The sequence below is a fragment of the Salmo salar genome, chromosome ssa26 (assembly GCF_905237065.1).
Source record: "Salmo salar chromosome ssa26, Ssal_v3.1, whole genome shotgun sequence".
Lineage (NCBI taxonomy): Eukaryota > Metazoa > Chordata > Actinopteri > Salmoniformes > Salmonidae > Salmo > Salmo salar.
The window spans coordinates 27,168,755-27,193,261 of NC_059467.1; the positions used below are offsets into that span (position 1 = coordinate 27,168,755).

General features: G+C 47.3%; 1 protein-coding gene across 6 annotated transcripts in view; it reads left to right on the forward strand.

Annotated features, from left to right (window-relative positions):
* Positions 1-10,573, forward strand: part of LOC106587553 (tyrosine-protein kinase CSK) — a 37,296-nt gene extending 26,723 nt beyond the window's left edge. For 5 of the 6 annotated variants that reach the window (XM_014176056.2, XM_014176052.2, XM_014176053.2 and 2 more), the window contains exons 3-13: positions 484-597; positions 1,341-1,453; positions 4,492-4,711; positions 6,716-6,809; positions 7,723-7,788; positions 7,883-7,982; positions 8,104-8,194; positions 8,330-8,403; positions 8,634-8,829; positions 8,973-9,059; positions 9,301-10,573. In XM_014176056.2, coding sequence (XP_014031531.1) covers positions 484-597; positions 1,341-1,453; positions 4,492-4,711; positions 6,716-6,809; positions 7,723-7,788; positions 7,883-7,982; positions 8,104-8,194; positions 8,330-8,403; positions 8,634-8,829; positions 8,973-9,059; positions 9,301-9,483 — 1,338 coding nt within the window. In that variant the 3' untranslated portion in view covers positions 9,484-10,573. Of the gene's footprint in view, positions 1-162; positions 229-483; positions 598-1,340; positions 1,454-4,491; positions 4,712-6,715; positions 6,810-7,722; positions 7,789-7,882; positions 7,983-8,103; positions 8,195-8,329; positions 8,404-8,633; positions 8,830-8,972; positions 9,060-9,300 lie in introns of those variants that run through there. The other variant, XM_014176050.2, reaches the window with a different exon arrangement.
* Positions 10,574-24,507: the final 13,934 nt, after the last annotated feature.

The window sequence follows — 24,507 nt, forward strand, 5'->3', positions numbered from 1 at the left end:
GAGGTGCTCTTATTCGCCATGGACTTTAGTGTCCCAGAACCTTTTGGCGTTTGTGCTACAGGATGCAAATTTCTGTTTTGAAAAAGCTGGCCTTTGCTTTCTTAACTGCCTGTGTATATTGGTTCCTAACTTCCCTAAAATTTGCATATCGTGGGGGCTTTTCGATGCTAATGCAGTATGCCACAGGATGTTTTTGTGCTGGGCAGTCACGTCTGGAGCGAACGAAGGGTTATATCTGTTCTTCGTTCTACATTTTTTTTTTGAGTGGGCATGCTTATTTAAGATTTGAATAGTAGACCTTTTTAAATGCTTCTAATAACGTGTTATTTGATTGTAATGTGTTATTGTAACCCTATTGCAATTTAATTTCTCCCTAGTGTCAATGACAAATGCAATTCACTCATCCAAGCTATGACTATCTGTAACCTTTTACTGTAGTCAATCTGTGTTTATAACAGCTTCTCCTCTTCACTCTTGACCTAGGTGCCATGGTTGCCTGGCACAGAGTGTGTAGCCAAGTACAACTTCCAGTCCACAAATGAACAGGACCTGCCTTTCTGTAAAGGAGATGTGTTGACCATAATCGGAGTCACCAGGGTAAGCAAGGCTCACCTTTCTATACTGTGAAAATGTAAGTGTAAAACCATTATGGTGCTGGACTTGTGTAGTTATACAGCTGTGTTAAAACCTTGTAAGGATTGGACCCTTTTTCAATTTTCACCTAAAATGACATACCCAAATATAACTGCTGTGTAGCTCAGGACCTGCAGCAAGGATATGCATATTCTTGATACCATTTGAAAGGAAACACTTTGAAGTTTGTGGAAATGTGAAATGAATGTAGGAGAATATAACACATTAGATCTGGTAAAAGACAACAAACTTTTTTTGTACCATCTTTAAAATGCAAGAGAAAGGCCATAATGTATTATTCCAGCCCAGGCACAATTTAGATTTTGGCCACTAGATGGCATCAGTGTATGTGCAAAGTTTTAGACTGCTCCAATTAACCATTGCATTTCTGTTCAAAATCTTGTATCAAGACTGCCCAAATGTGCCTAATTTGGTTTGTTAATACATTTTCAAGTTCATAAATGTGCACTCTCCTCAAACAATAGCATGGTATTCTTTCACAGTAATAGCTACTGTAAATTGGACAGTGCAGTTAGAAGAACAATAATTAAACTTTCTGCACATATCTGATATGTCTATGTCCTGGGCAAATGTTTTGTTACTTACAACCTCATGCTAATCACATTAGCCTACGTTAGCTCAACCGTCCTGTGGGGGGGACACCGATCCGGTAGAGGTTTTAAAGGGTGTTTCTGCTGCTATTTCAGGATCCCAACTGGTACAAAGCGAAGAACACAGTGGGCAGAGAGGGCACCATCCCAGCTAACTACGTCCAGAAAAGGGAAGGGGTCAAGTCAGGGGGAAAACTCAGTCTTATGCCGTAAGTACACGATAGTACCTTGCTCCTCTGTCACGTAAGATGTGCCCTTACCTGTGAGAAGTTCCCATGTTTCACTGTATGATAAAGGTATGACTGGTGCTTAGTTCATTAGAAGGGGGGGGTGTTACAAAGGCCTGACAGGAGACGTTGGTAATATATTTGTTATTTTTTTTACCACCTCTTCTCTGTCCCGTCTGCTCTCTGGGTGGCTGCCTGCCAATGTGGGTGGTGCTAAGTGGCGCTGCGATTTGAATCGGGCTCTCTGAAGGGCCAGCTATTTCAAAAGAGGGGAAAAAATGAGACTTATGCAAATGGTATAAAACTGGAGGCCAGGAGGTAATCAGAGTTATCTCTCACACACACACACACACACACACACAGCACAAGGCTGAGGTTGCTGCACACAAACGTGTTGGACCAAAACACACTCATAGTGTGTGTCTCTCTCTCTCTCACACACACACACACACACACACACACACACACACACACACACTGCAGACTCTCTCCCCCACCATCTCAATCTTCTGAGCTTATCTGCCCAGCTGAGGAGAGGGAAGCTCAAGCTGTGTGGTGAAGGGTGACCAGTCAAGTGTTACAAGGAAGGACAAAGGCAAGGCTACTCCACTGGACAGGGAACTGACTAGAGTGAGTGAGTGGGTTTGCTGTCCTTATTAAGTAGAGGTCACCAGTGGAGGGACTGAGCAGAGTCCACTGCCCTCCTACTCTCCTTCAGCTGTAAGAGAGCAAACTCTCTGTAAATACAGCCAATGATACATCAGCCCTGTGGATCCCCTCAGAGAGGAGTGGTTAGTGGTGTGAGTCTGACGGGGGTTATGTTATTATGAATTGGTAACAGATGTCCCAGTTGGCTTGTATAACTAACAGTGTCAGCTGGGTTCTTGGGTCTGTTGGTCTCCACACCCTGAGAGATGCTGCTCTTTGACCTCACAGCTCACTGCTGCCACCTGCTGGTAATCATCTACTCTGTTGATAGGGAGAGGGGGTTACAGCACCACCCTAAAGAAGACTGGCAAAAGGCCTCCGTCCCCACTGTCCTTCCTTACTCTATTTCCCCCGTACTTCTAGCAGCCTGTTCTCCCGACTGAATGGCACAAACTGAAACATAAATGGCATATTACATTCCCTGCTTCCTCATTAAATAGTCTGACTGGTTGCTCCTCCTGTGTTTGACTGGTTGGTCATATGTTTGGCTGGTAGCTCCTGTGTGCTCTTCCTGTGTTTTGGCTGTTGGCTACTCAGTGTTTGGCTGACTGCTGGCTTACTGGCGCCTGCTCTCAGATTAATGGGAGTTAAGGAGGCTGCTGTCCATGGAGAAGCAGCTCCGCTGATCTAATCAACTCAATCCTCCCTCCGCATTAAGCCGCTTTGCACAGGCCCTGCTCTGTCTGTCTTGGTGCTGGGCAACAGAGGGAGGGAAGTGTGTAAATCAATTACACACTTTGATTACCCTTAACTCACCAGCCCCCAGAAAGACCCCTGTGGACCTCCTGCTGCTCCGGTTTCCATACTGCTGGGGGATTCTGTGTTAGGGTCTACTACAGATAAGAGATGAATGATCTTAAGGAAAAAGCCAAAGGGGTGGGGTTTATCCAGTAGAAGCCTGTAGATCTTATACATGAGGTGAGATGGAGGCTGTGTTTAATAGCTTGAGCTAAAACAAAGAAGGGAACCGCGTGTGTTTTCCCTAAGAGAGCTTTCTAAGTCCAGTGTCCTGCAGCTTGCCTTGCGGTCAGCCGAGGGCATGTTTCATATACTGTTCTGAGGGGATGAAAGACACTGTGCTGTTCTCTCTAAAAGCCTCCTCTCCTCAGTGAGGTCTCACCTCTCTGTGAATAGAGGTCTGGCAGGCCCTGCTCTGTGTCTTGCCTGGCCTGAGCTGCTTTGCATTTTCCTGTTATTGCAGAGCCTGTGTCAGTTTCTGACTCTGCCTGCCCATGTGTGTTTTTCTGTGTCTGTGTTTCCTGTTTACGCCAAGGCACTTACACACTGGTTCCTTGAGACACAGACTCACTCCACTGCTCTAAGCACAACTGCCTAGAAATGCCACTGCCTTACATTATGCTGATCTACTGCTGTTGTCCCCTTGTCTATGGCTGACTGTTTATCAACTCTTTTAATACAGGGCTTTGTATGAGTGTTACATGGCCAACATTGCACGCTAGCAATAATAATGAGTAGATCTCCCCTCTACTTATAAATATTTTTTTTGCCCTTTTATGTATTTTGATGACCTTGGTATGTTAATTTCTGTAGTCCATTAAGGCCCTAGCTCTGTGTCCTGTCCCTCTCTCTCCTCCTCGTGTCCCTCTCTCTCCTCCTCGTGTCCCTCTCTCTCTCCTCCTCGTGTCCCTCTCTCTCCTCCTCGTGTCCCTCTCTCTCTCCTCCTCGTGTCCCTCTCTCTCTCCTCCTCGTGTCCCTCTCTCTCTCCTCCTCGTGTCCCTCTCTCTCTCCTCCTCGTGTCCCTCTCTCTCTCCTCCTCGTGTCCCTCTCTCTCTCCTCCTCGTGTCCCTCTCTCTCTCCTCCTCGTGTCCCTCTCTCTCTCCTCCTCGTGTCCCTCTCTCTCTCCTCCTCGTGTCCCTCTCTCTCTCCTCCTCGTGTCCCTCTCTCTCCTCCTCGTGTCCCTCTCTCTCTCCTCCTCGTGTCCCTCTCTCTCTCCTCCTCGTGTCCCTCTCTCTCTCCTCCTCGTGTCCCTCTCTCTCTCCTCCTCGTGTCCCTCTCTCTCTCTCCTCGTGTCCCTCTCTCTCCCCTCCTCGTGTCCCTCTCTCTCTCCTCCTCGTGTCCTCTCTCTCTCCTCCTCGTGTCTCTCTCTCTCTCCTCCTCGTGTCCCTCTCTCTCTCCTCCTCGTGTCCCTCTCTCTCTCCTCCTCGTGTCCCTCTCTCTCTCCTCCTCCCCTCTCTCTCTCCTCCTCGTGTCCCTCTCTCTCTCCTCCTCGTGTCCCTCTCTCTCTCCTCCTCGTGTCCCTCTCTCTCTCCTCCTCGTGTCCCTCTCTCTCTCCTCCTCGTGTCCCTCTCCAGATGGTTCCATGGTAAGATAACGCGGGAGCAGGCGGAGCGCCTCCTCTACCCCCCAGAGACTGGTCTGTTCCTGGCGAGGGAGAGCACCAACTACCCCGGGGACTACACCCTGTGTGTCAGCTGTGATGGCAAGGTGGAGCACTACCGCATCATCTACCACGACGGCAAGCTCAGCATCGACGAGGAGGAGTTCTTCCAGAACCTCATGCAGCTGGTCGAGGTAAGGCGGTGTCAGCCTGTCAGTCCCAAACGCTCCCTATTTCTTACTGTTTAGGCTACTCCCTCCCACACTGCCTATCCTGTACGGTGTTAAGGTACTGGTCAATGACGCTTAGTCACATAGTTAGAGAAGGTAAAGGGGGTGGAGGTTATTGATCGGGGAGAAATCAATATTATTTCATTGTATTTCATTTGTCTCCAAGTTTGGATTTAAGTTAACGTTAGCAAGCGCTAGTCGGCTGTACCTGGTATTTTTCATCCTATAGCTTGTTCTGCCTTTTTTAAATAGGGAGCCAACATGTTTTCAACACTTATTTCCACGACTGATAAACTCCTTTTCTCATGCTCTCTCGTCTCTCTGCAGCAGACATATAGTGAGCAATATGTTTGGAACATCAAATGGCAAACAAAATTGCAGTATCAAATCACAATACATACAGAATCGGCACCTAAGTATCATGATGCTATATCATGAGTAGAGGTCGACCGATTAATCGGCATGGCGATTTCAAGTTTTCATAACAATCGATAATAGTCAAATCTCTCTCGCGCCCTCCCCGCTCTCTCTCGCTTGCGCCCGCCCCTCTCTCTCGTGCCCACTCACTCTCGCCCGCCCGAGCTTGCTCTTTCTCTCTCTCTCTCTCTCTCTCTCTCTCTCTCTCTCTCTCTCTCTCTCTCTCTCTCTCTGTCTCTCTCTCTGTCTCTCTCTCTGTCTCTCTCTCTGTCTCTCTGTCTCTGTGTGTCTCTCTGTGTCTCTCTCTGTGTGTCTCTCTCTGTGTGTCTCTCTGTGTGTCTCTCTCTGTCTCTGTCTCTCTCTCTCTCTGTCTCTGTCTCTGTCTCTCTCTCTCTCTGTCTCTCTCTGTCTCTGTCTCTCTCTCTGTGTGTGTGTGTGACTGTATATCTCACATTCTTGTGATTTCTAGCTCATTCTTTTTCCCCTTACTCACTGGCCTGACACAACAGGCTCCAACACAAGTTGTCCCTCCCTGTCAATAGACCCTCATCCAGTGGGATTTGTGGTGTTAACCACATAATGGAAATCAAACACTGTTGCATTTAAGGGATTAGTCAATCACATGTTAAGTACTTGGGTTGTTATGGATGGTGGGTACTTATGTGTGGTGATTCAAGTGTTTATTCAGGCACATTGAGTATTTTTGTATTGTCCAAATATCAGTTATATAACCTTGGTTTCGTGACTGCAAATATGCAGAAATAATATGTTAATTTGATAATGGGTCTTTAAAGTTCAAATACAGTGTTGACATTCCCTGTGGCTCAGTTGGTAGAGCATGGTGTTCCCTGTGGCTCAGTTGGTAGAGCATGGTGTGTGTGCAACGCCAGCATGGTGTGTGTGCAACGCCAGCATGGTGTGTGTGCAACGCCAGCATGGTGGGTTCGATTCCCATGGGGGGCCAGTACAAAAGAAATGCGTGAAATGTATGCATTCACTACTGTAAGTCGCTCTGGATACGAGCGTCTGCTAAATGACTAAAAATGTAAACATGAATATATTTCTTTAGCAGCTTGTACAGAGGCAATAGTTCCTATACCATGCTGCCATCTGGTGGTTGTAAATGCTACTCACATGTAAAACAGACAGTGGCAGTCAGATTACTCAATGACTGGGTGCTTCTCCATTGATTAACAAACTAATCATAGGTCAAAAAGATGGCCGGTGTGTTTGACTGGTTAACCTGATCACATGTAGATCAGTTGGTGTTGACAGGAGTATCTAAAGTGAAGGTGTGGTTAGTGACCTCTTACCATCAAACACACAATTCCTATGCTTCTCCTGTTAATTAGCAGAGTCCCCTCTAGCCCTCCAATCCCAGCATCCTTTTCACCCCAGACTGCTAAGACTCTTCTTGACTTCCGCTCTTTGTTGTCTGGTCTTTGACATACGGTTGACATGCAGTTATACCTCCTGAGTGTGACGATGCAGCTACTGTTAATATACACACTATCCAACTCACCATGTTCTCTCTCACCTATCTCCATTCAGCACTACACTAAAGACGCCGACGGCCTCTGTACCAGACTCATCAAGCCAAAGCTGATGGAGGGAACGGTGGCCGCCCAGGATGAATTCTCCAGGAGTAAGAACACTTTACTAACCTTGTTTCCATTCTCTGAGTCACTCTTGGTCTGTAAGAATACACACAGTGACTCAGTCTATCTTCTGTAGTACAGGAAACCTGGGCTTAATCACTTGAATTAGCAGTAAGTCTTTAACCTTGTGCTTTGCTCTGTCAAGGGAAGGATGATGTTTCATTAGTACTGCTGGAACCAGAGTCTGACTCTCTCTGACACTCTCTCTCTCTCTGACACTCTCTCTCTCTCTGACACTCTCTCTCTCTCTGACACTCTCTCTCTCTCTGACACTCTCTCTCTCTCTCTCTCTCTCTGACACTCTCTCTCTCTCTCTGACACTCTCTCTCTCTCTCTCTGACACTCTCTCTCTCTCTCTCTCTGACACTCTCTCTCTCTCTCTCTGACACTCTCTCTCTCTCTCTCTGACACTCTCTCTCTCTCTCTCTCTCTCTCTCTCTCTCTCTCTCTCTCTCTCTCTCTGACACTCTCTCTCTCTCTCTCTCTGACACTCTCTCTCTCTCTCTCTCTGACACTCTCTCTCTCTCTCTCTGACACTCTCTCTCTCTCTCTCTCTGACACTCTCTCTCTCTCTCTCTCTGACACTCTCTCTCTCTCTCTCTCTCTGACACTCTCTCTCTCTCTCTCTCTCTGACACTCTCTCTCTCTCTCTCTCTCTGACACTCTCTCTCTCTCTCTCTCTCTCTGACACTCTCTCTCTCTCTCTCTCTCTGACACTCTCTCTCTCTCTCTCTCTGACACTCTCTCTCTCTCTCTCTCTGACACTCTCTCTCTCTCTCTCTCTCTCTCTCTCTCTCTCTCTCTGACACTCTCTCTCTCTCTCTCTCTCTGACACTCTCTCTCTCTCTCTCTCTGACACTCTCTCTCTCTCTCGACACTCTCTCTGTTGCTGCTCCACAGGCGGCTGGGCCTTGAACAGAAAGGAACTCAAGCTCATCCAGACCATTGGCAAAGGGGAGTTTGGAGGTAAAGACCCTAACTGGGACCAGTGCTGATAAAGTGTCTCTTTCCATCCCCGTGTGAGGCCGTTGTCCAGTGTTACATCTCTGTATCTGTTCAGATGTGATGGTGGGGGACTACAGAGGGACCAAGGTGGCAGTGAAGTGCATCAAACACGACGCCACGGCCCAGGCGTTCATCGCTGAGGCCTCCGTCATGACGTAAGTCTCAACCATTCTGTTTTATGGTCTTACCCACTTTCTCTAATACCTTATGACTGTGTGTTTCTGTGTCTGTACACCTTAGTGTGTCGCTATGTCACTAAAACCCTCTACCCTGCAGCCAACTGAGGCACAACAACCTGGTTCAGCTGCTGGGGGTGATTGTAGAGGAGAGGGGCAGTCTCTACATCGTCACAGAGTACATGGCCAAGGTACTTCAGTCTAGTCTATTGCTGGACCATGGACTACTCTATCTAGGCCGTAGGCTGGAGACCACTGTCCCTTTTATAATAGGGTCTGTTCCTACTTCCCAGCTTGACAGCCGTCCCTCTCTCCCCCCACCACAGGGCAGTCTAGTGGACTACCTCCGTTCTCGAGGACGGACCGTGCTGGGAGGAGACTGTTTACTCAAATTCTCACTGTAAGTTATCCTCAGGAAGTTCTGCTGTATTGGATTTCTTTATTCAATTATAATGTGATTTCCCTGGAGAGGATGCCAGAAACCAAAGTATTTTAAATGGCTATTGGTATCACTTATCTACAATGAAATGAGTTATTTGTCTTGGCTGAGTGATCCCATTGTTTCTCTTTTTATCTGTCTCTCACATCTCCATTTGGTGACTCCTCTCCTCGTTCTCCCCTGCTGTGTAGTGACGTATGTGAAGCCATGGAATACCTGGAGGCCAATAACTTTGTGCACAGAGACCTGGCGGCCCGGAACGTTCTGGTGTCTGACGACAACATCGCCAAGGTCAGCGACTTTGGTCTGACCAAGGAGGCCTCGTCCACACAGGACACTGCCAAACTGCCCGTCAAATGGACCTCCCCCGAAGCCCTGCGAGAGAAGGTGAGGGTGGAAAGAGAGGGGATTGGACGAAGGAGGGAGGGAGTGTAGATGGGAGGATGTTTAAATAGTGTAGCCTAAGCTCTGTCTTTGTGTCTGTGGTGTCTTGTGTAGTTGACCTCAGCCTCTCTCTCTGCTCCTTCCAGAGGTTCTCCACTAAGTCAGACGTGTGGAGTTATGGTATCCTGCTATGGGAGATCTACTCCTTTGGGCGTGTGCCTTACCCCAGAATTGTAAGTATGACATAGTGAGGTGACTCCAGCAAGGGGCAGCAGTTTTATCTGTATTGCCTTCTCCAATGCAAGGCAAAAATGGATATATCTAGATGAGTGATGTATTTCATATCATTTAATAGCTGTGAAGCTTGTGCACAGGCAGATAGGTTGACGCCACTGTTCAGACAGTGAAGGATGTTAGGATGTACCAGGAGAGTATGTGGTTGGGTTGATAACGCCCCTCCTCTCTACTCCTCAGCCCCTGAAGGAGGTGGTGCCGCGGGTGGAGAAGGGTTACAAGATGGACGCCCCCGACGGCTGCCCGGTGGTGGTGTACGACGTCATGAAGCAGTGCTGGACCCTGGATGTGGGGCTGCGGCCCTCCTTCCGCATGCTGAGAGACAAGCTGTCACATATCAGAGCCAAGGAGCTCTACCTGTGAGGGGCAGGGAGGGGGGAGACAGCAGACTAGAGTGGAGGGAGGGATGGAGGGAGCGTCCAGGCTGGGGGAAACTAACTGGAGCAGGACCGGAACTCCTCTGCCAGCCTCACCTGTGGACCACACCCTACCTGATACCTGACCTGCACCTGTTTTCCTCTGGGACTGTAGTAAACCTTCCCCTGTGTTACCTTCCCTCCACGCTTCTGAAAGAAAGGAACACAAGTCCTGTATGTGTTGTATAGCTTTCTGTCAGCTGGTTGTCTGGCTCCTTTGTTCAGTCCATCGGCCTCCCTCTACCCCCTTCCTCCTGTTCTCCCAGTCTCTCCACTGTGGCGTTGTCACCTCCTCAAACTCTTTTCTGATTTTCTTCTCCAAAACGTGATGATAATGGGGAGGCTGGCCTTTTCCTCCACATGTTCGTCAGGTGCTCTCAATCTCTCCTCCCTCTCTCTCTCTCTCTCTCTCTCTCTGTGTCATGATCATTCCTGTATCTCTGTGTTGGGTGGTGGTGCTGCATGCTGTCTGTCCCTCACCCTCCTGTGTGGGGCCTTGCTTGGGGCCTTGGCTCTGTGCCAAAGTGCCTCCAGTATACAGAGCTCCAGACCCTACTCCTCCACTCGGACTATTCCGTTTTTATTCCTTTTTTTAAGGAATCTTTTTTGTTTGTCTTGGGGAGGTTGGTTGTTCGTTTGCTGCGTGAAGTTGTCTCCCTCCGGCTCCAGAACAGGAACTTCTATGTCCGTTAAAGAGAACGTGAACATTTTGAGAAGAAAAGAGGCCAGTGCATAAAGAGCCTCAGCTGGGAAGCATTTATCTCCAACTCAACACAGGACTACAGAACAGGGCAGTTCTCAACATGGTCGATTCATCATATGTGGGCTTGTTTTATATTAAAATATATTTAAAGGGTTAAAATAAACTTAAGAAGAAAGAAGCCACGGAAAGACAGACTGAAGGATATAAGAATGTTTTAGTGTCTGTGAAGCAAACGCTGGGGTTGGGTATGTGCATGCTGTGCGAGAGGCCTTGGGTTTAACTGTCAGTGCTTTCAATGTTTATTATGCTACTATGAATAAATCATTCCATCTGACCAGTGTGGAAAGAACGTCAACAGTCAACACTGACATCACAGGGAGGGGGCTCCCCTCTGAAAGCACCTGGGTGCTATTCAGTCATGTGGATGTCCTGGATGATAGAGGTAACAGCAGGCCACTGGGGATGCCCTGGGTGTTTGTTCCATATGAAGTGAGCCTCTACTCATTATACTATTACACACACATTCCCACACGGTAAATATTAATTTACACAGAGGTAACATTCACACACTTTACATACATACCCACTGGGTTCATACATACACTTGGGCCAATGAATCTTATTTGGCTGAACTGTGAATAAGGCATTCTGACACTGGATTGGTCCTGTGGTCTTCAAATCACATTTTATTGGTCACATACACATGGTTAGCAGATGTTATTGCGAGTGTAGCGAAATGCTTGTCAGAACCTGTGACTTCACAGATTGAGCCTAAAATAATTCTCACACGTAGCTCTGTTTTAGAATGTAGAAGTGTTTGAGGGTGTGACAACAGATATAGCTGACGTGCCAAAAGAGTCTTCAAGGTGTGACGCTGCAGTGTTCTGTGTCAGCTGATCTGTTTCCATTTCCAGTGGTTAGTCAAATAGACTAAAGCTCCTCTCATTTCATTCTCTTCTCCATTATCTCCTCTCTGGAGTGGCTGTTCCTCCACTTGCCTCCAGTGATGTTCTGCTGCGAACAGGGCGCACACAGAATGACTGAGCCTGAACTGAGCAGAGCACACAGTCCAGCTCAAATGGAACAGCTTTAAGGGCCTTGTCTGTGTTTTTATATAAAAAAATGTATATATATTTGACTCAATTATCTTCAGCTTTTGTCTCTCTCTTTCTGGCTCAAAGCCTTCTTCCTTTGCCCATGTGTTTTTCTGTTTCCAGCCCTGTTGCTTGCTGCACATAAGGAGCCAACAGTTGTCTATGTCCCTGGCTGGCTGGCTCGTTAAAGATTCCTATGAATGTTAATGGCGCTGACAGTCCACAGAGTGGTAACAATGGGCTGGTTACACAACACAGGGCGCTGTCAGCCTGTGTTGTTCTGCTCAGCTGTCAGGACCCATCATTACACTGGGCCGTCACTCCATCTCACATTTACAGTGCTGCTGAAAACAGGAGGAGCATTGCTGGAGAGGGACCTCTCAGATTTAGATCTCTATGGCTTAGGCTTCTGTAAGAGTGCAACAATTCATCTTACTCACCCAGTCATGTGATGGTTGTACCACTACCATGGATCACCACCAGCTGGCACCGTGTAGTCTACTCCAGTAGAACTCATGGATGGTTGAAGATAAATATCTTACATCAGGCCTTCATTGTAAATAAGAATTTGTTTTTAATTTATCTGCCTCGTAAAATACAATGCATCAATAAAAAGCCTGTATGTGATATACTGCTAGTGTTATAGTGGTAACACCATAGTTAGTCACCCCTCTTGCGTGTTCAAATGTAGCCGCATTAGGCTACTTGTGAGGTACAGAGATGTCATCCTACCTTGGAAGGTTCATAGTTCATTCCAGGTTTTTTCGTATGATTCTCATCTCAAACTGACACACACATTCACAATTAAATGCCACAATCCTGTCAACTACACACACACAGTTCAGTGTGTGTTCTTCACTAGCACAGATGAGTGGAGGATGCATCCTGTTTTAATCAGCTTTTGATAAGTTATGGATCTCTGCTGACGATGTATCTCCTAAGCCTGATATTTCTTGACAGCAACCAATTAAAACCCACCATGAATTAATCTGATTACGCCAACAATTTTTGTTAAATCTAGGAGGATTCTGATGTTTGTAGACTAGAGGCTAGTGTGGATTGTGGAGTTAGGGTGTACATTGTAGTGCCTCAGCCTCTGGGCCATTTGGAGTAGTTGAGTTGACAGATGTACATGTGACAAAATGTGGCAAGGTCATCTTTCTTCTACTCCATGTACTACAGCTGTCTGCTATGACAGGAAGCCATCTCTCCTCATGGGTACCTCATCCGATTTGAAATGCTGCTGTGATCACAATACAATTATAAACTAGGTGGTTTGACCACTGAATGCTGATTGTCTGAAAGCCATGGTATATCAGACCTTATACAACGGGTGGGTCTAATCCTGAATGCTGATTGGTTAAAACCGCATTCAAGCCAGTGTTTATTCCACAGGTTACCACCGGCTAAATCTGATGTTAAAATGCCTATTCACTCTGTTCCATCTGACTGTGCAATCCACTGTCTTATCAGCCAAGCCAGGCAATTTATAAACTTGATCTCTGTTATCAAAAGCATTTAGACATTTTCTCACATTTCATTTAGACTAACATTTAGTTTTCAACAGTGGAGATATGTATAAATCTTGCTGTCTGTCTCTGACATTTGCAGCAATGTTTCAATATTCAAATTGGATCTCCAGCTGTCCCATAGTAATGGACGTGTCGGGATGAGACAGACAGGCAGGCAGCTTTTCTCAGCCAGTCGAAGTCATGAATCAGTATCATTTTTATGGATATATCAATAGAAAACAGGCCAAACAAAACGAAGTGCAGTTAGTTTGCAGTCTTTCCAGCTTCAGTGATTGGCTAGCTCCTGAACAACACTGTCCTGACATAGAGACCACATTTTCTATGCTAGGTGAAATTGCACCTCATTAGCTCATTGTTATGGATGTATCCAAATAAATGTCACTAGAAAACAGCTTACGCAAATGCAGCTACAGTGTTGTTATTCTGGCTGCACCATTTGACGTGGCTGTAAGTTCGCCGTAGTTGGCTAGCTAGCAAGCAAGGGATAAGAACGTTGCCAGCCAGTATGGCATTTAGAACGAACGACTGGGTAGCGTCGATAGATTCAGAATGAATAAATTCATCAAAATAACACACCTGTGGTATAATTAAGTGATACTGCCTGAGAAGCCGTTATTTGGAGGATATACTGGCATGGTTTGCCGGCCCTCGACTTTGTCTTGGGCCTAACAACACCCGTGCCAATATATCCTCCAAACACCGGCTTCTCGGGCATTATCACTTAAGTATACCACGGGTATGACAAAAAAAAACAGTTTATAAAAGCAATAAGGCACCTCGGATTTGTGGTATCTCGCCAATATACCACAGCTAAGAGCTGTGTCCAGGCACTCTGCGTTGCGTGGTGCATAAGAACAGCCCTTAGCAATGGTATACTGGCCATATACCACACCCCCTCTGGCCTTATTGCTTAATTATATCACCTGATGTTGTTGCAATAACTCAAGGCTAGAGACACTGAACATGTTCTAGAACATAGAAATAGAAGCCCTAGATAAGATATATATTAATAATGCTATGCTTTATACAGCACAGATTAGGTTATTTTACTGGGAGAAATATGCAGAGAACAAAGACACTGACATCAAAATGGGTTAATTTGTACTGGCACAGCAGCAGGACATGTGGGGATGTTTTCCGATTCCAGCCCAATTCGGTGACGACAGGAACTTAGTAAGCAGTGACGTGATTGGAGCTGAAGGGAGTAGTCAGGCCGATGTCAGGCTGATGTGGCTGCGATGTGTGGCTGTCTCAGCTGTGCACATGGGCCTACTGTGTTCCCCACTCCGCTCCTCCCTGATCCCTGACAAATCCCCTTCCACAAATTTCCATAAATTCTCTTCCTTCTCCTTCGTCTACTCTGGTCTGGGATCAGATCTCTCACTCCACTGAACAGCCCCTAAAAATAATCTGTTGCTTCAGCTGATGTCTCAGCAGCAATTAGCTTCTATTTGTGGCCATGCGTGCAGACATCTCAGATAGCTACGGGTGTCACTGTGGTCCTGACTGTCTGGCCGGGGCATTGTTTTGTCTCTGCGGACTGGGAAGTTTATGCCCAGTGGTCTATTGGCTCGGCAGCTTTTGGCTTTGTTATAGAAAGGCTTAATAACGCAGTTCTTGGTGTCTTTTGGCAGCCTTGGTTATTATTAGTTGGTCGTCGTAGTAGTACGACAGCCTTGTGCCACATTACTGAGTGCAGATGGCTGTTGAATAATTTTTCTGTAATCCCATTCTGAGGTGGTTGGATGGGCTAATGGGCTGAATAATATTCTGTAATGCTATTCAGTGGTTTGTTATTGTTCTAATTGTGCTCTTCAGTATGAGGATTCTTAGTTCAAATCATATTTATTTGTCACATGTGCCGAATACAACAGGTGTAGACCTTACAGTGAAATGCTTACTTACAAGCCCTTAACCAACAATGCAGTTTTAAGAAACATACCTAAAGAAAAATAAGAAATTAAAGTAACAAATAATTAAAGAGCAGCAGTAAAATAACGATAACGAGGCTTTATACAGGGGGCACCGGTACAGGGTCGGGGGGGCAATGCAAATAGTCTGTGTGGCCATTTGATTAGCTGTTCAGTAGTCTTATGGCTTGGGGGTAGAAGCTGTTTGGAAGCCTCTTGGACCTAGACTTGGCGCTCCGGTACTGCTTACCGTGAGGTAGCAGACAGAACAGTCTATGACTAGGGTGGCTGGAGTCTTTAACATTTTCTAGGGCCTTCCTCTGACACCGCCTGGTATAGAGGTCCTGGATGGCAGGAAGCTTGGCCCCAGTGATGTACTGGGCCGCGCGCACTACCCTCTGTGGTGCTTTGCGGTCGGAGGCCGAGCAGTTGCCATACCAGGCAGTGATGCAACCAGTTAGGATGCTCTCGATGGTGCAGCTGTAGAACCATTTGAGGATCTGAGAACTCATGCCAAATTTTTTCTGTCTCCTGAGGGGGAATAGGTTTTGTCGTGCCCTCTTCACGAGTCTTGGTGTGCTTGGACCAGTTGTGCCGACAACAATTTTTCAGGTCTGACTGTAGAAGGCATGACCTTGCCATCACAGCTAGTCATCGACCCACTAGACCTGGCAGGTAGGCAGAGCCTTTTCTCAGTATCCCTGACTCCTCATACAGTACATGACATGGAGGACTGAGGACCATGTCCCGGCCCCTGTGACTGTGTGACATCACTGAGCTGGGCTGGCCCTGGCCGGGTCGTCGTCAGTGGACATCATGTACTTGGAGATAAACCCGTGAGCTATGAATCAAATACACATGGCAGAGCAAGGCTCACCGTTCGTTCGTACGTGGAACCACAAATCATGGGTCACATGGACGTCTGAACAAAATAGCTTATGGACTCACTGACGCGTTGCATTGCAGATCATGGATAGGAAATGATCATGGCGAGGTTGAACCAACCAGCATGTTATGATGCTCAATATGCTGGATCTGATCTGATCATACAGTATCGGAGATGACTAACAGGAGTCAGTGTGTAGTTGTTTTATCAGCTCTACCACAACGAGACTCCAGATGGCCGACTTACCCTAACCCACGTGTGTAGAGCTCCTCCTGGGAGACAGGTGTGTAGAGAGGGAGGGAGGTGGAGCTCTGAGCTGGAGAAGATGGATAACAGCAGCAACAAAGGGCTGTGATGATGTAACGCTAGCTGGGCTGTATTTTTTGTGACTCTTTTAAAAATAACCCAATTGGAGCCCGGGGCACTGCATGGCTGATATGTTCATTTGGCTTTGTGAAATAGCAAGGTTCTCAGAGTCAGAGAGAACATGTTTTCTGCACAAGTTGTCAGGCTGGATTTGCATTCCGTCTGTGACATTTCACCCTTCTGCCCCAAGCCCCGCGCCCACTGCCTGCCGGAGGGGCGTGCGGTGCCAACACACATCTCTCTCAGAGCAGGGTGAGGGGCCCCTGGAACCACCATAGACCCCCTCCTCCTCTACCCAACCCCCTTTCCTGGATCACTTTATCCTCCATCCTCCCCTAGTTAGCCACTTGAAATAGCAGTACATTAGATGGCATGGCATGACAACCATAAAGAAGAGAAGAGCTAGATTTAATACATGAGTACAAGGCGTAGCTGTGTCTGTGGCTGTGCAGATGAACTGCTGCTTTAGTGAATCTAGATGGGTCAGTGGTTGACTCAACACTGAGGACTAGATTATGTTGCCCATGCAGCCTGCTGTCATCGACTAGTGGGTCCATGTTATCAGCCTGCTGACAGTCTCCCTGAACAAACAGCTTCTGTAAGGCAAACTTTTCTCACTTTCCATGTTGTGCTGCCACACATCTACAGACCACTCCAACTCCATAGCGGACACACACACAGGGTACACACACACAGGGTACACACACATAGTGCTTGACTTGGGCAGGAGCTCAAAATGTTCTACTGCTTGAGCTCCTGTTCCTCTTATAGAATATTAGCTCAAAAGTATTGTGGAGCTCCTGCACATAAATATAAACAGTACCGGTGCCATGAATAATGTCAGTGGTTCATGTTATGCTTGTAAATCCTTTAAAGTAACAACAACCAGTAAACAACCATCCAAAAACGGTGTACTGTATAAACATGTGTACAAAACATTAATAACAGGTTAATCCAGGTGAAAGCCATGATCCCTTATTCATGTCACTTATTAAATCCACTTCAATCAGTGTAGATGAAGGGGAGGAGACCGGTTAAAGAAAGATTTTTTGTGTCATTCAGAGAGTGAATGGGCAAGAAAATATTTAAGTGCCTTTGAACGAGGTATGGTAGTAGGTGCCAGGTGCACCGGTTTGAGTGTGTCAAGAACTGCAACGCTGCTGGGGTTTTCACGCTCAACAGTTTCCTGTGTGTATCATGAATGATCCACCACCCAAAGGACCTGAATGTCCCTCTGGTTCCACACACACTGACTCTGCCTGATGGTCCCCTCCCTCAACCTGGTTCCTCCATCCCGTACTGTCCTGGAGGACAACACAAGTCTGAGCAGTCTGTGTCCTGGGTGGCAGGGCAGGCAGGGCGAGGGCAGGGGGAGAGAGGAGGATAGAGCAGCCATGACCCTGGACCCTGCTGACAGAGATGAGGAGTGAAAAAGCCAGGCGGACTAGGATCAGACCCTCTCGGACACATTGTGGCTGATGGAATGCACCCAGGAGTGAGTGGCTGTGTGTGGCTGTGCACTGCATGGTCCAGTCTGCATTTCTCCAGTCTAGAGAGGGGTCTACACATGCATACACACACACACACACACACACACAATGCATACACACAGCTCCTGTGTGTATCTCAGGCTGGGCCGTATGTGAGTAACAGCTTCTTTACCGTCCATGGGCAGGAATGACTCATGGCTCCTCCAGTACATTCACATTGATGAAGATAATGTGTTGTGGCAACTCACATGCGAAGAGACATGTAATCACATAGCCTTAAAACATCAAGCTGTTGGGGAACAGAGCAGACATGTTCTGCATGAACACCATGAGGACTTAAAAACAGGAGAGGAGTTCAAGTCGCGGTGCGTTATGTGTCAGTATGACATGTCCATTAATTATTATCCACATAATAATGAACATTTCCTGTTGCTGCAGGATTATTTTCCTGTTGTGAGGATCTGGTTAACTTAAGATCTAGCATCTGTAGCAGGCCCTATAGAGGGTTTGCCAGGGATCCTCCTCACCCTCACTGGATCTATTTGAGGTGAGCAACTCAATGGCTTGTAATGGACAGGGTCTTTGTGAAATGGTTTGGTGCCATTATCTGTCTTTTTCTGTCATGTTGGGTCTGAGTCTATGGAGAGATGGTTTCCCCTTTTTACCATAATTACATTATTACAGCAAATGGAAGTGAGATCATGTGAATGATCATCACTGTGTTTCTCCACATGTAACGCTCACAATAAAAAGTGTGTTTGTGATTGGAGATGCTGTGTATGATGAGGGATGTGGAAGTGTTGTGTTTTTACCAGGGCTTGCTCTGCCTGTTTACCAGGGCTTGCTCTGCCTGTTTGTCTGACCTCTCTGGGTCAGATGGCAGTAATGACCTCACTGCAAGACGGCAGGGACCCTGGGCCAGATTGCTCACCACCTTACTGGACCCAAGGCAGACACGGGCGCTTACTGGACCCAAGGCAGACACGGGCGCTGCTGACATGCTTGACTCACGTGGCTCACTCTCTCTCTCGCTCCCCAGATAATATTTGCTTTAACCCTTAATACTCAAGCCTATACTCAGACAGGAGAGCATACAAGCAAGCAGCCAAGCGCTGATGTTTATTTACATAGAAATGTCCCTGTGAAGGACATTGGTTGATAAAGTAAGCCTTGCCCCAGGGTTGTTGATGGAAGAAACCCACTGATGGATCCATCCCTTGATGCACGTTGTGTGTGTGGGTGGGCTGGGCGTTGTGACTGAATGGAGCATTGGTTTTCTACCCTGGGGAGACTGAAAGCTGTGACCTGTGGCAGTCGTAAGAAACTACAGCAGAGAGAGGTGGTGTCATCTTCACCGACCTGTGATGAGATTGGTTCTGAAGGCCATCAATCAATTCAGCCCTGACAGCGCCATGGCCCTGTGTGTGTGTGTGTGTGTGTGTGTGTGTGTGTGTGTGTGTGTGTGTGTGTGTGTGTGTGTGTGTGTGTGTGTGTGTGTGTGTGTGTGTGTGTGTGTGTGTGTGTGTCTCTGTTTATATGTTGGAGCGGGAAATGCGGGTATGCAGAAAATTCCGGGAGAATTCTTGGATCTCTTAAAGGAGAGTTTCACAATAAGTAAAAAAGAGGCCATGGCCCTTTGAAAAGACCCTCGTCTGTTGACTTCCTCACACAAAATCCTACTGGCTCTGGGAGTGAATATTCTCTTATTTGACTTGGAGGTTTCATGTCCTAAATCCATTTTAAGTTGGACTTGACTGATAACAACCCATACAGTGGTGGTGTTTCAGGTCAGGATAAGCCAAGGCTGATGTTCTATGCGAAGGCTTGTGTAACCACTCTATTTTCTCCAATGATGTGTGTATGACTTGTCTGCCCAGCGAGCCGTTGGGTGTGTGACAGGTTGTATAGTCTGGGGGGACGTGCTACACCGGACGTCTGGTGACGGGGTCCGTCTCGACCCTAGCTGTGTGATGACGGACTGGGTAATGTGACGTTTTGTGTATATGTGACTGTGTGTCTGTGTGTGTGCTTGCGCGCCTGCATACATGCATATGTGTTTGTGTGCTTGCGTGTGTGTGTGTGTGTGCATGTGACGGTCTTTGGTCCTGTGTAAGAAGGCCCATCACTCCGTTTGGGACCGGAGGCCCAGCGATGCTAACGTCTCCAGGCAGCCTGTCACAAATATCTGAGGTCCCTGTCCAGCAGTCCTGGGAGTTTGATGGCTCCTGGCTGCAGTCGACCTCCTCAGCCATCAGCAGCCTAGTTTGGGCCTCACCTATCCTTAACCTCAGCCTGGCCATGATGCACAACACAGCCTCTTCCATTGGGCCAGTAGTAATACATTTGGTGATTGAGGAGAATATGGGGGAGAGGAGGGTAGAGGAGGGGAAAGAATGGGAGAGAACAGAGGAAAGAAGAAGAGGAGAAGGGAGAGGATATGAGGGAGAGGAGAGGAGGGGAGAGGGTGAGAAAAGAGAGGAGAGGGTAGATAATCCCTCCAGTAGTGGAGAGATTGACGAGTGTGCCCAGGGGATAGGCCTGATTTTTCAAGTCTAGTTGGCAATAAGCATCTGAGTCACCTTCTGTCGTCCTATACTGAACTCATCTCATGTTCACTGGCCTCAACAGACTGACTGAGGCAGGGAGGGAGGGTTTGTGTCGTCAGGACAGCAGCCAGACAGTAGTCTGTGTGTGTTGTTCTGTTGTTGTGTGGTCTGAATGTTGTAGCCGTACATGAACATTTAGAAGTGTTTGAAGGCTCATTGCTGGGCAGTTAGTTAGTCAGCTGTGCAGATTAGTCTGTGTGTTGCAGTGGAGGCTGGTGGGAGGAGCTATAGGAGGACAGGCTCATTGTAATGTCTGGAATGGAAAGAATGGAACGAAGTCAAACGTGGTTTCCATATGTTTGATACCGTTCCATTGATTCCATTCCAGCCATTACAATGAGCCTGTCCTCCTATAGCTCCTCCCACCAGCCTTCTCTGGTGTGTTGTTGTGAGGTCTGACTGTTGTAGGATAGCTTACACACATCTAGAAGTGTGTCTAGACATTGGGCTTTGGGCAATGGGCCAGGAACCTGAGGAGGCAGAGAAAGGCTGGATGTGACGGGATGGGGACGAGAGGCTTCGAGGCTAAAATCAACACAGTTGCTCATCCTTCATCCTGTCACAAGAAGTCAATACAACACAGAGCTCAGGACAGGAACCTCTCAGTTTTTATCAAGGATCTTTTTGTACTTTGCTCCGTTCATCTTTCCCTTGATCCTGACTAGTCTCCCAGTCCCTGCCGCTAAACAACATCCCCACAGCATGATGCTTCCACCCCCATGCTTCACCGTACAGATGGTGCCAGGTTTCCTCCAGACGTGACGCTTGGTATTCAGGCCAAAGAGTTCAATATTGGTTTCATCAGACCAGAGAATCTTGTTTCTCATGGTCTGAGAGTCCTTTCGGTGCCTTTTGGCAAACTCCAAGTGGTCATGTGCCTGTTACTGAGGAGTGACTTCCGTCTGGCCACTCTACCATAAAGGCCTGATTGGTGAAGTGCTGCAGAGATTCTGGAAGGTTCTCCCATCTCCACAGAGAAACTCTGCTCTGTCAGAGTGACCATCGGGTTCTTGGTCACCTCCCTGACCAAGGCCCTTCTCCCCCGATTGCTCAGTTTGACCAGGCGGCCAGCTCTCGGAAGAGTCTTGGTGGTTCCAAAGGTCTTCCATTTAAGAATAATGGAGGCCACTGTGTTCTTGTGGACCTTCAATGCTGCAGAAAGTTTTTGCCACCCTTCTCCAGATCTGTGCCTCGACACAATCCTGTCTCGGAGCTGTAGAAATCAAGTTGTAGAAACATTGGATTGATGATCAATGGAAACAGGATGCACCTGAGCTTAATTTCAAGTCTCATAACAAAGGGTCTGAATACTTATGTAAATAAGGTATTTCATTTTTAAATTTTTTTATACATTTTCCAAAAATTCTAAAAAACTTTTTTCGCTTTGTCATTATGGGGTATTGTGTGTAAATTGATGAGGATTTTTATTTTATTTGATACATTTTAAAATAAGGCTGTAACGTAACAAAATGTGGAAAAGGGGAAGGGGTCTGAATACTTTCCGAATGCACTGATAAGGTATCTGAGGACAACTTTATTCTGTGAGGTATATGAGGACAACTATGATGTATATGCAGTGAGGTGAAAAAGCGGGAAATCAGATCAGTTCATCAAGGATGGAAGGCTACTGTTCCATGGCTATCCTCATAGCCACAGCTGTACTTTGAATCAGCTGTACAGAAGTCAAATCACATTTAGTTGGTCACATACATATTTAGCAGATGTTATTGCGGGTGTGGAGAAATGCTTGTGAAATACCGCAAAGTTGCTTAGGAGCCAGGAACAGGGCGTCCATGTCTTGGTGCCATCTTGTCATAGTGTGTGTGTGTGTGTGTGTGTGTGTGTGTGTGTGTGTGTGTGTGTGTGTGTGTGTGTGTGTGTGTGTGTGTGTGTGTGTGTGTGTGTGTGTGTGTGTGTGTGCATAAGCGCATTCATTTGTGTGTTTAGGAGGATGTTGAACCGTGTGCGTTTGGTAATGTTCCCTGACAGTGTTTCAAACACTCTTCTGGTGAATGTCTGTGGGCATGACTACTTCTGCGCTGTCCATATTACTGTCTCACTCCTTATTTCGTTATATGGCAGACTCCACAGGGCCCCATATTTACACTTGTTCTATTTCACTGCACTCCGTTTCAATGTGTCCACTAGTAGTGGGTAAGCATGAGGGCCCACTCAGAGCAATCTCTCTCTCTCTCTCTCTCTCTCTCTCTCTTTCCATCTGTCTCTCTCTCTCTCTCTCTCTCTCTCTCTCTCTCTCTCTCTCTCTCTCTCTCTCTCTCTCTCTCTCTCTCTCTCTCAATGAGTGACTAAAACAGTGAATGGGAGAGAATCCTTCAGAGGACCATTGTGCAGACAAACAAACAAACACACATTAATAAAACACAACCACACATCCCATTTAATATTAGGCTGGAGCCAGGGCTAGGGGCAAGCTGCTTGGGTCTGTGTGGCAGAGCAGAGTGGAGCCTCATGATGAGAACAGAATGGAGACGGAGTCGGACCACGCCCCCAGACGGACCACGCCCGACCTCTTACATCATCCTAGTTCTCCCAAGCCTGGGAACTGAACGCTCTCCAAGGCAAAGACTCTCTCTCTCCCTCCTTCGGATCCCTCGCTTTGTTTTCTTTTAATCCTAGAAATTCCTCTTGCACTCAGAGTGGGCCAGTCAGTGTAGTGTAGTGGAGGGGCCCTAACACGGGCATGTGAGGACACTTTAGCTGGGAGGAAGTCAGTTCACATCATATAAACATGCAAGGACACTGTTTATTTGAATGTGGTTAGAAGTGCACACGGCTCTGCCATGACTCAAGCATACGTCATTTCATACAGGAATCTTTGTCATGGTCTTCGTGACAGTCTTAATCTGGCCTGCCTGTGTGCGTAGGAGAGGGGGGGGGGGCTAGAATGAGGATGGGGATAGGGCTATATGTTGGCTACCGCTTACGTAAGACAGAAGGGGATGTTGGCATGGGGAGGTGAGGAGGGATGAGGAGGGGACGGAAGGGGTGAGGAGGGGACGGAAGGGATGAGGAGGGAAGGGGTGGGTGAGGAGTGGGGGTCTGTAACTTTGCAACTCCACACAGGAAACAGGAGGAGTGTCTAGCCTGGGGACGGCCTTTGAGCCACGTCCAGATGACAGGATGGAATTGGAGGAGATTGACTGCTGCTTTTTTCTTTTTTTGGTTCAGCATATTGAACAACTGTAACTCACTAAATGGGACCTTCTTTAATGTAATTTTTACATATCCTAAGTGTCCAAAGGATGTCACTATGTTTCTAGTTAGAATTGCAGCATAATGAATATCCCATACAGAACTGAACAGACTTCTTTTGAGGGTTATGTGTATTCCACAACCATGCATAGCCTACATGCATGACCACCACTTTACTCCATACAACATCCGCATCGAGCTAAAGGCTAGAGCTGCCGCTTTCAAGGAGCGGGATGCTTATAAGAAATCCCGCTATGCCCTCAGATGAACCATCAAAAAATAAGTGTCAATACAGGATTAAGATTGAATCCTACTACACCGGCTCTGACGCTCGTCGGATGGGGCAGGGCTTGAAAACTATTATGGACTACAAAGGGAAACCCAGATGCGAGCTGCCCAGTGACACGAGCCTACCAGATGAGCTAAATGCATTTTATGCTCGCTTTAAGGAAAGCAACACTGAAGCATGCACGAGAGCACCAGCTGTTCTGGATGACTGTGTGATAACGCTCTCGGTAGCCGATATGAACAAAACCTTTAAACAGGTCAACATTCACAAAGCCGCTGGGCCAGACGGATTACCAGGACGTGTACTCAAAGCATGCACGGATCAACTGGTAAGTGTCTTCACTAACATTTTCATCCTCTCCCTGACCGAGTCTGTAATACCTACGTGTTTCAAGCAGACCACCATAGTCCTTGTGCCCAAGGAAGCGAAGGTAACCTGCCTAAATGATTACCGCCCGTGGCACTCACGTCGGTAGCCATGAAGTGCTTTGAAAGGCTGGTCATGGCTCACATCAACAGCATCCTCCCGGACACGCTAGACCCACTCCGATTCGCATACCGCCCCAACAGATTCACAGATGATGCAATCTCAATCGCACTCCACACCGCCCTTTCTCACCTGGACAAAAGGAACACCTATGTGAGAATGCTGTTCATTGACTACAGCTCAGCGTTCAACACCACAGTGCCCACAAAGCTCATCACTAAGCTAAGGACTCTGGGACTAAACACCTCCCTCTGCAGCTGGATCCTGGACTTCCTGACGGGCCGCCTCCAAGTGGTAAGAGTAGGCAACAACACGTCTGCCACGCTGATCCTTAACATTGGGGCCCCTCAGGGGTGTGTACTTAGACCCCTCCTGTATTCCCTGTTCACCCACAAC